This window comes from Sorghum bicolor, chromosome 7 (assembly GCF_000003195.3).
Source record: "Sorghum bicolor cultivar BTx623 chromosome 7, Sorghum_bicolor_NCBIv3, whole genome shotgun sequence".
Classification (NCBI taxonomy): Eukaryota; Viridiplantae; Streptophyta; class Magnoliopsida; order Poales; family Poaceae; genus Sorghum; species Sorghum bicolor.
The window spans coordinates 6,640,308-6,652,685 of NC_012876.2; the positions used below are offsets into that span (position 1 = coordinate 6,640,308).

Here is a 12,378-nt window from a genome sequence, read left to right on the forward strand (position 1 = left end):
ATTCTCTAGTTGTGTTATTTCGTAAAAAGTCTATATTTAGTATTCCATGCATGTATCCAAACATTCTATGGGATACTTATTTTAAAAAAAACAGTCCGAAACAACACAAGGCATAATTTTGACCTCCAACTGCAAAAGCCGTCTAATTTTGGCATCTCGACTGTCAAAACCATTCAATTTTAACCTAGGGCCATCCGAAAACCACTCAAAACTGGCTTAGGGCCAAAATTGAACGGTTTTGATAGTTGAGGTGTTAAAGTTAGAGAAAGACAAGAGTTGAGGGACAAAAATAAACTTATCAAGGACTTCAGTTTTTTAAAATTTTATGAAAAAATTACATATTTAATTTACTTATTGAAAAATATTTAAACTTAAGCTTTATAATTAGCCATAAATATGATTAGCCATGTAGATAACTTTTAAATAGTTTAAATGATACGCATCATCTGTTATAGTAAAAATAATTATCATTTGCATAATGAAATAGTCATAAATATAAGTTTTTAAATTTTAGATGGTACCTTATTCTTCACAGGTACAGATAATATTGGATATTTCACATTATTATCGAATATGTATCTAGAATCGGTTAGAGAACAAAAAAAAGGGATTCGTAGTCATATAAACTCAAAGTTTACTGCATCTAAACTTTTAACAAAATATATTCATACAAACTTACTTTTTAACTTGTGTGCGTTGGACCCACCCAATGTTTGCTGAAAAATCGCGATTCAGTTTTCACGCTCCTGCCTGCCGCAGTGCCGTCGGCGCCGCCAGGCCATACAGGCACAGGCACCTCCGTGACTCCGTCCAGGCTCACCGACTCCGATCATCCCTGACCCTGAGACCCTGAGCTGTTGTCCGCACTGCAGGTCCAGGCGACCAGAGGCAGCAGCCAGCACCAGCAGCCAGCAGGTACGTTCTTTGTTCAGTTTTTGTTATGTCCATCGGTTTAGGAGAATTAGAGCTAATGCGGTAATGCCTAATTGGCTAATTAAACTATCAGTATTTTTTTTATATTGAAGGGTAATCATCATGAAACTTAAAAGAACAACCGTGGATTCTTTTTAGAGTAAAGTCCATCACCCACTAGTACACAGAGGTTTCGCAACCCCTTTCTACATGCGGATTGACGAACCGCCTGCGCTGTTGGGCTGTGGAAATAAACTTTTCCACAGGCAGGTAACTGAGAACCGCCTGTAGAAATTCATTTCTACAGACGGTTCAGTTATGTGAACCGCTACAGGTGGTTCAATTATGTCACCCGCCTGTAGAAATCTTTTTATAGAAAATACAAAATCAACTTTTAAAAATAGAAAAAAAATTTAATTACAGGGAAGACCCACTGGATAATCGCTCGACTATTAGTTTGCATGGCTATCACCTCTCCATTCTCAATCATGAAGAAATGACTTGTTTTGCAAAAAGCCTAAATCCAGCGTTCAACATGGCTTCAAGCACTGATATCGAAGAGTTTTCGACTATTTTGTTCCAGGAGAGAAAGGCTGACCTTAAGAAGAAAATTGCGCTTTCATCCCATCTGGTTTCGTTATCAGCATGTTTGTGGACTTATGGATCTGAGGCCTTGGTCAAGTATCTCTGTCTGGCAGTGCATTTCATTGATTCAGACTGGAAACTTGAAAAGAGAATCATCAAATTTGGTGTATTTCAGCCATCACCCACTAATTTGGATAGGATAATACATTTTAAGGAGGCTCGTGCACTAGATTCTGAAAGTGGGCCATTTAATGTCATATGGGAAGCTATAAGAGATTGGAATCTTGATCGGAAGCTTTTTAGCTTGACATGTGTCATGAAATCAGAAACGATGAGCGTACATCTAACCTGAAGGACTTTCTCATCCAAAGGAAATGCTTTCCTATTGGTGGTGAGCTATGCAATACTGCTTGCCTGGATGGTGTGCTTAACAGCATTGTTTCAAAAGGGCAACCCATGCTTAATCTTTTTTTGAAGGCAAAAACTGTGGGGGAAATCCCCACAGCACTTCATTTTATAAATTTTGAAAAAAAGAGCACAAACATACAACAAGAATTTAACTAAATGCATTTAGCCAAAAACAAAAGGCTGATCTAAGATCATCCTTGAACCGAAGGGATTGAAGGAGGCACTGGTTTTTGAAATTTCTGAACCAAATGTCAATGTGGACTGGGCCATTATTGAACACTTTATCATTTCTTAGCTTCCATATCTCCCAGGAGGCAATGACCACTACTTCCATAAAGAAAGGGATGTTTTGCTGTTGTCTCGCGTGTGCCTTGCTACTGACATACTAGAGAGATTTATCCAGGCATGTATGTCCACATCGCTGGCCCAACAGAAGCTTATAGAAGTTACTAGACATATGGAATTGAAATTTCCTGAGGAAGATGCAAAACTGTGACACAAAATTTACTTCAGGCTTGAAGTTCTTTTGCATTTCAAGAAGACATTCCCTCCGAAGAGTTGTTACCTGCTAAAGAAACTGAAACCGTTGAGTCAGTTTGCAAGATATTAAGGGCTATTTATCATGCTGTTCAAGTATTTTCTGGTCCTATTTGTCCGACAGCAAATATGTACTTCAATGAATTGTGGATAGTTAGGAGAACTTTGGAAGAACAAGCGTCTACTGATCATACTGAACTTTCTAGAATGGTCTGGAAGATGCAGGAAGCACTTGATGAGTTCTGGCAAAACTCATATGTGTGGTTGTCAGTACCTGTTGTTTTTGATCCAAGATTCAAATTTGCTTTTATTGAGTTTCATCTAAAACTAGCTTTTGGCAGCGAAGCAGCAAAATATGTATCTGCTGTAAATGATACAATCTTGGAGCTCTTTGTTGAATATTGTAGTTCTGTAGATCAACCAAGTGTCGACACACCAATTTGTAAAAGTCGTGATGTTCAAGTGGGTGGATTTTACAGTGACTCATTGTAAGATCCGGACAAGCATCTTAATGTGCAGAGCCAGATATCGACAGAACTTAACAAGTACCTTGATGATGACCTTGTTCCAAGGAACGATGATTTTAATATTATGAACTGGTGGATGAGTAATTCGGCAAAGTATCCATCTCTTTCTGTCATGGCACGCGACATATTGGCAATGCCTGGTTCTGCTGTTCAGTGTGAGGCAGCATTAAGCAGCGAGGGGCCAGCAATTAGTAAGCAATGGAGCAAATTGAATATCAAAACAATTGAGGCTCTCGTATGCATCCAAGATTGGATTAAGTAGAATGGTAAAACTTCGCTTTCGTTGTTCTGTTAGTTTTCTTATACCAGTTTCTAGAAGTAAGCATGCATATATTTTAATAATTCTTGATGAAAAATGCACGATTGTGATGCCATCTCTCATTACTGTGTTTTCTTCTTTATTAGCTAGACAACTAGTAGCAATTTGATAGTCACAGCATCCTTTTTTCCCTTTCGCTGATGGTTTCTGGAAGTAAACAGTAGTGCATCTATTCGATTTACAGTAACTTAGGACCAAAAGGCGCACTATGCAATAACAGTTTTCCAATAACGGAGGTGCTTTCTATCATGTATGTATGCATTATATGATTACATGTCTTTGTACTTGTAGACTATTGTATTCGCAATATGCATCATGGGTAAAATAACTCACGAAGTAGGGTGCTGACTGTGATGCTATTTAATTTATTCACGATTTATTCTGCTTTACATAATTACATGAATGAAATAATCTATATTTTTTTTTGTTTATCTGTGAAACGTTGTGATATGTCATCTTTGGATTATGGCTAAGACTGAAAATACGGGAAGTAAACAGAAAGCTTTTATGTCGCATTGCATTGGCATATATTCTCCAACACGCTTGTCCTCTGGTGGGGGTTTGTAATTTGTGTTTCCAATGGATGATTTGCAGGCTATTTATCATGCTACTGTCAGTGTCAGGTACCGACACTCAGCGGACCTTTTTTTTTATCTGTGGATAGAAGATTACAAGTACTCAACTAGTAGATGGCTATGGTGATTAACATAGGATCCAGTAGTGGGTGATACTGCAGAGGCCACATTGCTCATTTAATTATACTGTATATAATTTTTTCAGTTGTGTGTATACACATGATTTATACCGTATAATTTATACACTCTGCAGAGGTCTGGAAGTAAACAGCAGGAATAATTTATACACTTTGCAGCTAGCTACTGGCATGTCTGAATATTCCTGCTGTTTTCTCGTATGTGTATATGCCATTACTCAGGCGCCGTACTCTTCAAGCAACGAAAACACGTGCTTCTGGGTGTTTTAGATTTACATTCATTTCCTGAATTGGGGATTGGCTCTGGTTCAGAGGTGTGGTGTGCCCAACCCAACGATGCACTGTCTTAACTAGCTCCGCAGTTGTTTGGGGGCTATTTATCGATGCTACAGATCTCTGTTTTGTTTTGACTTAGGCCACTCACAATGCAAACTCTATCATAGAGTCTAAAATTATTTATTATCTCGAACAATGTGGACTTAGAGTCTAAATAAGACTTGGAGTCTTATTTTTTCTACCTTTTTCTTCAATAAATATGCTGACACATCAGCAAAATATTATAAATAATATGTAAGTAATTGTCTTAGACTCTGTGATAGAGTTTTGCATTGTGAGTGCCCTTAGGTAACATCTATGTTTACGATATAGAATGGTACTTGTTGCCATATACTGGGGTTCTCATGTACTGGGCTCCTGCATCAGCAGGTCTGTTCAATTCGCCCTTCATGCTACCCACATCTATCGTCTATAGGCGAAGGAGGTCAAATAAACTTTTTTTGGAGTCGTGTTGGAATACTCAATTCATCTTCTCTATCTCCGTCTCTCCCTCTCTTCTCCATCTCCGACGGACTTAGAAAATATTTTTAAAGAGGATGGCACAGAGGCGGTAGTGACGCCGCCGGAGCGGACGGAGGAGGAGAGATCGGACTAGGTTAGAAAGGGCGGCCATAGCCATGACAGCAGGACAGAGGTCGCCACGGAGCGATAGGATTTCATCGGCCGGCAAGACCTTACCACGTGTGAGGGTGGGCGGCGGGAGGATGAAGAAGATACCAAGAAAAAAAACTGGTGTCAGGAGAGCATAAAACGCTCTGAGTGTTACAACACTTTTTTCTTTTTAAAAGCCTTCCGGCAAAACTTTATTGATTCCATAAAAAAAAAGAAAAGAAAATTCGCTTGGATTTTATCAGCTGGTGAAGCCTCATTTGAACACATGTACGGATCGGACGGGATCTGGGCCGAATCTCGGCCATCCGGGAACCAGGCCCACTCCACCTGAGGCCAGAAAAAAAAAAAAAAAACCGCCCCCGACCCCGACTCCGTGACAGGCTGACAGCTGCCAGCGCTCCCGACTCCCGATTCCGCCGCCACCGCTGCCGGCTGCCTCGCAGGCGACGAGGGCTGCCGCAGGCGCTCGGCGCCGGATCCAGGTGAGCCGCTTGCTTCCATCTCCCCGTTCTCATCCCTATCTTCTCCTCCTCCCCTCCTCCTTCCCCTTCCCCTTCTCCTCGGTCTCATCCGTTTTCCTTGCTAGGGTTGGAGTAGACACGGCGGCGGCTGCGGTGGCTCAAGGTGGTGCGTATCTCCTCCTCCTCTCCTTTTCCTGCACGATCTTCGCGTTTCTGTGATGAAACAAGCCCGGATCCCTTTGGGCGGGTCATATGCTCCTCCGATATGTGTTGGTCTAGTGGTACTAGTAGATGTAATTCAACTCCGATTTTTTCGGTGTTCAATTGACCACCCCCTGTGCCGTTCGATGGTAATCCCTTGCTTGCTTTGGTACTGGTTTGATTTCTAAAAATAGAACTAAGGCTGGTCTGAATAAGTGAATATGAATATTGCACGGTGTCTTCTTCGAAGAAGACCTGGTTGACTCGCCTACACCCTGACCTTCTGTACTTACTGCTCCGGTAGTCCAGCGCATCTGCTTTTGATGTGTGCAAGAACTTTTTTTTTTGTTGACTGTTGTACTCATGCCAGTTACAGACTGACCATTGCTGAGTAGTGAGTTGTGAGGGTAGCTGATGCTATAATGCTCTCGCCATTTGTCTGCTCATGAACTCTCTGGAATTTAGAATATTATTCCTTTAAGCCGTCAAATCATGTTTGTGCCTATGTAGGGAAAGGAGACCTGGGTAATGGGTTTGTACTATCTTAACAGAATTTAAGCTTTCGTCTATCTTTGATAATGTTGTAACTAATGGCATGCATGTTATCTTAAGTTTGGCATGTAATTTCTTTTATTGGTGTGACATGGGAATTAAGTAGTTCCAAGTGTGCACATTACCATATTTCTCTGATTACTAGTCCCATGTTGCATATGGATTACATTTCTGCAAGAGCTTAGATGTGATGATTAATTTGGTTCTGGACCTGTAGTTTGGTATTTAACATGCTATAGTAGTTCTAGAATCTACTGTTTCCCCCTCTCAATTCCAAACTTAATTTACAGGTGAACTTTTGGTCCAATGCATCCATTGAATCTGATTTTTTGAAAGATGTTGAGTTCTTCACAGTGCGTGTCATGTTGACAAGACACATGTCAGCTTTACTCCACCTAAGCCAACTACCCAAGAAACCACTGAATCGCCATGTTATTTAAGTTCTATTTAGGCAGTTGCAGCCTAGCTTAAGCTTACGTGCAGAACATACTAAACCTCATTTTTGGTAACAGATCATGAAAAGAGATCATTATGAAAACTTCAAATGTGTCTTTGCTATCATTGACAGAGCTAATGGAAAGTGAACCATCAAACTAAATTGTTTTTTTCCATCATCAAAGCTATTTGCAATATCAGTAACCTGTTTGACCAATACTGGCAGGGACTCACTGGTTGTGCAAATACCTAGTTTTAAATTATTGAAAGTGGGAGCATGAAAGGTAATTTTGCCTTCCTGTCATGCATTATCAGGAATTAGGGACAAGGTTAATAGACGTTGTGATTTTTTTATTAAAAATATTGTCTCCTTTACTGTATACCAGTTGCCCTTGTCCGAAATAATCAACTAATCATATGTTTGTTCCATGTTTAATGGAAGTTTATGTATTTGTGAATTGTGATATTGAAATCAACCATCAAGATAAATGCTATGCCAATGAGCTATAGCACAGCTGCAGTTGCTCTAAGATGAATTTGTGCTTGAGATGAAATTTTACAAGCAAGCATCTTTTGTAACTTCAGTCTGATTATTTGCCGCTCTCAAGGGTAGCATTCAAGCTACAAGAGTATATAAGATAAAGGCCTGTGTTTTTTTTTCATACAAAAGAGGCATTCCCAATCCCATCCATCCACGTAGATCTGAGAATTTTAACAGTGTTATAACCTGCAATATGTCTTTTGCATTTTTACAAGTGTTATTATAACCTGTAAATTTGTAATCTTTCTGGTTGATCTGGATGGGATGAAAAAACTGATCAATTTTGCAATTGTTTTCCAGGGGTCAGGACAACATTGATTTTGGACAAACAAGATGGAACCATCCTCACAGCCTCAGCCAGTGATGGGTGTTGGGTCACAACCTTATCCTGCTGCTGCTTCCTATGCAGCACCCACAATGGTAGCTGGAGCTCCTGCTGTTCCTCCTGGCTCACAGCCAGCAGCACAATTCCCCAATCCAGCTCAACTCAGTGCTCAGCACCAGATGGTCTACCAGCAGGCTCAGCAATTTCACCATCAACTTCAGCAACAGCAGCAACAGCAGCTCAGGGAGTTCTGGACTACCCAGATGGATGAGATTGAACAAACAACTGACTTCAAGAACCACACCTTGCCACTTGCAAGGATAAAGAAGATAATGAAGGCTGATGAGGACGTGCGGATGATCTCTGCAGAAGCTCCTGTTGTCTTTGCGAAGGCATGCGAGGTATTCATATTAGAGCTGACATTGAGGTCATGGATGCACACAGAGGAGAACAAGCGCCGGACCTTGCAGAAGAACGACATTGCAGCTGCCATCACCAGGACTGACATATATGACTTCCTGGTGGACATAATCCCAAGGGATGAAATGAAAGAGGAGGGACTCGGGCTTCCAAGAGTTGGCCTGCCGCCTGCTATGGGGGCCCCAGCTGATCATAGTTCTTATCCATATTACTATGTGCCAGCACAGCAGGTGCCAGGAGCAGGTATGATGTATGGTGGCCAGCAGGGTCAGCCAATGACGTATATGTGGCAGAAGCCACAAGTGCCAGAGGAAGAACCCTCCGAAGAGCAGCAGCAGCAGTCTCCCTGAAAGTAGCCAAGAGATGATAACAGCAAAGCAATTACATCTTGGTCTGAACTTAGGCCTCTAAATATGATTTGGTTATGTTAATTTGTGCCGATGATTGCTGGCTGAAACAGTTGTCGTTAATTAGGTCTTTGGGTTTCCTGATGGTAGTTTCGACTCCCAACTGCCATGGCAGCAGTAGAAAATGATTGTGATTTGGTAGGTGATTTGCAAACTAATGTAGTAAGATTACCCTTTTCTGTCTAATCCAATATACCAACTGTTGGGCCAGTGGAAGGCCCTTGTATGAACGGAGTGGTGGAACTTCATGCGACACCTGTGTTTGCTTGCCTTATTTGTTAGCCATTGTGCTCTTTGCTTCGCTAGAATATTTACCTTCCTGGCCAGTCAGTCAGTCACCAAAGTTTCATAGTAACAGTAACATAAATGCTTATTCCAGGCTAGACTGAAAAGTTTCTTTCATATGGCAAGTTTTAGGCACATAAGTACAAGTGTCAAGTAAATAAAATTTGGTCGACCATAAAGCCCATATCAGCAACCAGGAATTGCACATTTGGCAAAGAAACTTTTCATTGTTGGTTCGGTTCTACCACGTTTGTTATTCACAGCATGGCGCTAGTCTACCACGTACTTCGATTTATTCACAGAACCTCTTCATTGTTGGTTCAGTTCTGCGACACCAGATTTAAGCGTTACAGCATGCGAGTACTAATTTGCCCTCAAGCACGCAGAGACAAAAACTCAGAAACGATGGTGTTCAAGTTCATTCTTAGCATCAGCATCTCCCACGATCCCCTTTTCTAGTTCCTACACCAGCTTATTCTGAATTAAATTTCTGATTCACTGCTTACATGAAGAGATCCAAAAGAAGCTGAAAATAGCAGCAGCAGCAGCAGCCAAAGCCCAGAGCTGAATGGAAGCTCAGTTCAGGATCCCCAAAGCTCGGTAGCAATCGACGCTGTCCCGCAGGGTTTCCTCCATAGGCCTAGAGGTCCACCCTAGCTTCCGAAGCTTCTCCGTGATATATGTGTTGCTACCTTCCACTTCAACGAATCTGCAAGTCATTATATTGCGACGGAGAAGGATAAAAGTTCAGTAACTATCTTTCAGATAAAGAAAAAGGAGCTCAATGAGTAAATCAGATGGGAAGGAAGAACATGATGCAAAGTTCTGAATAGCATAATTAAGACCTGCTAAACAGCGTGGGTAATGCACTAGTTACGTCTCTATAAAGCAATGATTGATATATACGATTAGAGCACTATCATTTGGTCAATCAGAAAAGATTTGAGATTTTTGCAGAAAAAATTGGGGTCATGTTCATTTTTTCACCAGCTCAATTCTGGCCATGCATACACATTATACTTATGTTTTCAAAAATGAAAGCTGTACAGAGAGTAGAATCAAATCTATCAAAGATACGGAGGGACATGAAAGGGACAGAACAAAATCACTTGCCGGGGAAGAGGTAGAGGCTTACTTTTGGGGATAAGTGTGTGTTGGATATGAGGTCTTTAGTGTGTTTACAATATCAGAGACTCTTATTGCTGGTGAACAGCAGAGGTACCGTCCAGATGCCTGAGGATTTTCGTAAGCCAACAGAAGGGCGTCAGCGACATCACGAACATCCACTAGATTCATGGATCCATTATTGACTGTCTCCTGATCTCCTGCACAAGAACAGCACTTACATTCAAGACAGAGTCCTAACCATACACTAAATGAAGATACTTGTTAACAAAAGATGCAGTAAATACTACTCAATGCAAATAAAAAAAGACTAAATAGTAAAAAAAGAAGAAGAATGTTCTCCACCTTTGATATAACCGAGGAAGATTTTAACACTTGCATTTACTGTGGGTTGCAACAAAGGTCCAATCACCAATGATGGGCAAATAGTTACAATGTCTAGCCCAGTTTTTGCTGCATAAGCAAAAGCCTCATGTTCTGCCAGTGTTTTAGAAAGGAAATACCATTCCTACAAGAACAAGAACTCAGATGAATTAATACGAGTAGATTCAGACATGACTATTACCTGCTCCATGGAAAAAGTAGCCCATAAGGTTGAATGAAGAATGTTACATTAATGTTAAACCAAACAATGACGGTAGTTTCATTTTTTAAGAAAACATCCAAATGGAAACTAGAGAGAGAATGCACAAAGGAAAATCGCCTCTGAAAGTTTGAATCAAAGCCACATGTTAGCATGTCAAAATTAGTTGCAGCGCTCGGCAAGTCGGCAGTAAGGACAAAGGGCATAATCGTGGATGATCCTATAAGTAATACTAAATCGATAACTCATTGTGTTGCTCAGACAATCAGACCTAAAGATAAACATAAACATGCTCCATCCCACTATATGTGCACATAAAGCCTTGACAACTGAAACAACGCAGTTTTACTTAATTAATGGATTTACTATATATAATACCTCATTTTTTCTGCAATACTCTGCATCTGACCAGCTATCCTCGGTAAAGGCCTCGCCCTTAGGCCAGTTAGGATTATTGAACACAGCAGCCACTGAAGATACCACAACAACTCTCTTCACTTTTGCCTCGTGGCAAGCTTTCAACACATTCAGTGTACCAGTTACAGCAGGAGCTATGACATCTGCCTGCAAAAGATTACTGTGGTAAAATGTTCTATAATAAAGGAACAGAAAGTATAGAACATCATAATTCATAAGCACTGTTTGTAATTGGAGGAACAAAACTAGCTACAACCTGGAAAGTTCAGAAAAAGCAATGCAAGGACCAAACTTTTTTGAGCAAAATCACCTCAGGGTTGGAGAGTTGACCGGAGGGGACAGGGCTCGCGACATGGAAGACACCCTCACAGCCGGCGACCGCGGACGCAACGCTGCCGTAGTCCAGCATGTCAGCCTTGACCAACTGCAACCTCTCGCCGGCGTCTTCGAGTGTCATAAGATGGGCATTCTTGCCATCACCTACAGCAGCGCAGGAGCACAAAATCATCACCACCGTTACTTCTCTTGAGATTCAGAGGACGAAGTTTATTGCTGTGACCAACGTGATGAGAAGCTCTCAGAAGACTTAGAGCAAGGGGCTTTGCTGCCGGGGACGTACGCGAGACATACCGAGATCCCGCACGGTGCCGCGGACGGCGTAGCGGCCGGTGGAGAGCAAGAGCTTGACGAGCCACGACGCCAGGAAGCCCCCCGCGCCGGTCACGCAGGCGGTGACGACGGTGCCCCTCTCCGCCGCCGCCTCCATGCTGCTGCTCTCGCGTCCGACTCCGACACCTTCTCCCTGCTCGGCTCAGCTCTCTGTGTGGCTGAGTGCCCTGCTCCCGCTGCGGTTCTTCTTCTTGCACGGTGGGTGATGGTAGACGTGAGGTCAACTGCAGAGGGAAGCGAAGGCGACCGCCGATCGAGGCGGCCGGTTTGGCGGGTTCTGAGAATTTTTTTCCCCCCTTTCTTTCTTTACGTATAAGTCTGGATGGAAGAAACTCTTCATTGTTTGTTAGTTGGAGGGATGGATCAAACGAATGGATGGACGAAAAAAATACTTTGATTTTGACTCTTTATTATTAGGTATATAGATTTTACCTCTGGCCCTTTTGTTAATTGTTATCCCCACCCATATTGTTTTATGGCTGCCGGTAGATAAAAAGAGGCCAGAGTTCCCTCCGGTCTGTCATTTCCAAAACCTGTGATGATCTTCTATGTTGCATGCCAACTAACATTGGGAACGAAACACGCTAAAACATGTAGCTATCACGTACAGAGGAACGAAAAGTTACAGGCTAATTAATTAATTAGATACTTTGATTTTCTAGATCCATTTTGGTAGTATATACTAATCAAATTATGTAATGATGATCAAAGCTGCAAAATAAAAGGATTTATCATATCAAATGGATCTAGAAAAAAGATTTTTGTATCTAAACTTTCCTTGTTTATCATACTTTACCAAAATTAATTAATTAACTAATATTTCACATATTACCTTCTTGGAAGTAATATATCATCCTAATCATCCAATCTCATTAAATGAATGGCTCATGACATGGGCATATAGTTGTTGAAATGTGCGGACGGCAAACATTTCAGATGGTATTTTAAATCAAATATCAATGGTGGGAATCGATCATGTGACACGATGTAGATGTGGAAATGGTCATGG

The 12,378-nt window shown here is 41.4% G+C and overlaps 2 protein-coding genes and 1 pseudogene across 7 annotated transcripts; 2 read left to right on the forward strand and 1 right to left on the reverse strand.

The window, feature by feature from the left end:
• Positions 710 to 3,231, forward strand: LOC110437199 (annotated as a pseudogene).
• LOC8071112 (nuclear transcription factor Y subunit C-4) lies at positions 5,294 to 8,564 on the forward strand. 6 transcript variants are annotated; one of them, XM_021465016.1, is made up of 4 exons: positions 5,294 to 5,430; positions 5,535 to 5,575; positions 6,824 to 6,881; positions 7,439 to 8,564. In XM_021465016.1, the coding sequence occupies exon 4, from the start codon at positions 7,472 to 7,474 to the stop codon at positions 8,231 to 8,233; it is 762 nt and encodes a 253-aa protein (XP_021320691.1). In that variant the 5' UTR covers positions 5,294 to 5,430; positions 5,535 to 5,575; positions 6,824 to 6,881; positions 7,439 to 7,471; the 3' UTR covers positions 8,234 to 8,564. The 6 variants fall into 6 exon arrangements, with proteins under 6 accessions (XP_021320691.1, XP_021320690.1, XP_021320692.1 ...); XM_021465019.1 differs by having other exon boundaries at positions 5,315 to 5,430; positions 5,546 to 5,575; XM_021465015.1 differs by lacking the exon at positions 6,824 to 6,881.
• Positions 8,767 to 11,655, reverse strand: LOC8071113 (cinnamoyl-CoA reductase 1). Its single transcript, XM_002445113.2, has 6 exons — positions 11,331 to 11,655; positions 11,011 to 11,180; positions 10,662 to 10,847; positions 10,046 to 10,208; positions 9,711 to 9,900; positions 8,767 to 9,284 (listed from the first exon to the last, which is right to left on the reverse strand). Exons 1-6 carry the CDS (start codon positions 11,464 to 11,466, stop codon positions 9,152 to 9,154), a joined length of 978 nt encoding a protein of 325 aa, XP_002445158.1. The 5' UTR covers positions 11,467 to 11,655; the 3' UTR covers positions 8,767 to 9,151.

What these genes read in the sequence shown, in the direction of transcription:
- LOC8071112 (XM_021465016.1), top strand. Translation starts at nt 7,472, where the DNA reads ATGGAACCATCCTCACAGCCTCAGCCAGTGATGGGTGTTGGGTCACAA.
- LOC8071113 (XM_002445113.2), bottom strand. Translation starts at nt 11,466, where the DNA reads ATGGAGGCGGCGGCGGAGAGGGGCACCGTCGTCACCGCCTGCGTGACC. An exon ending in GTCAACTCTCCAACCCTGAG is followed by an intron (nt 10,848 to 11,010) that starts GTGATTTTGCTC and finishes AATCTTTTGCAG; the next exon opens with GCAGATGTCATAGCTCCTGC. An exon ending in AGTATTGCAGAAAAAATGAG is followed by an intron (nt 10,209 to 10,661) that starts GTATTATATATA and finishes TTGTTCTTGTAG; the next exon opens with GAATGGTATTTCCTTTCTAA.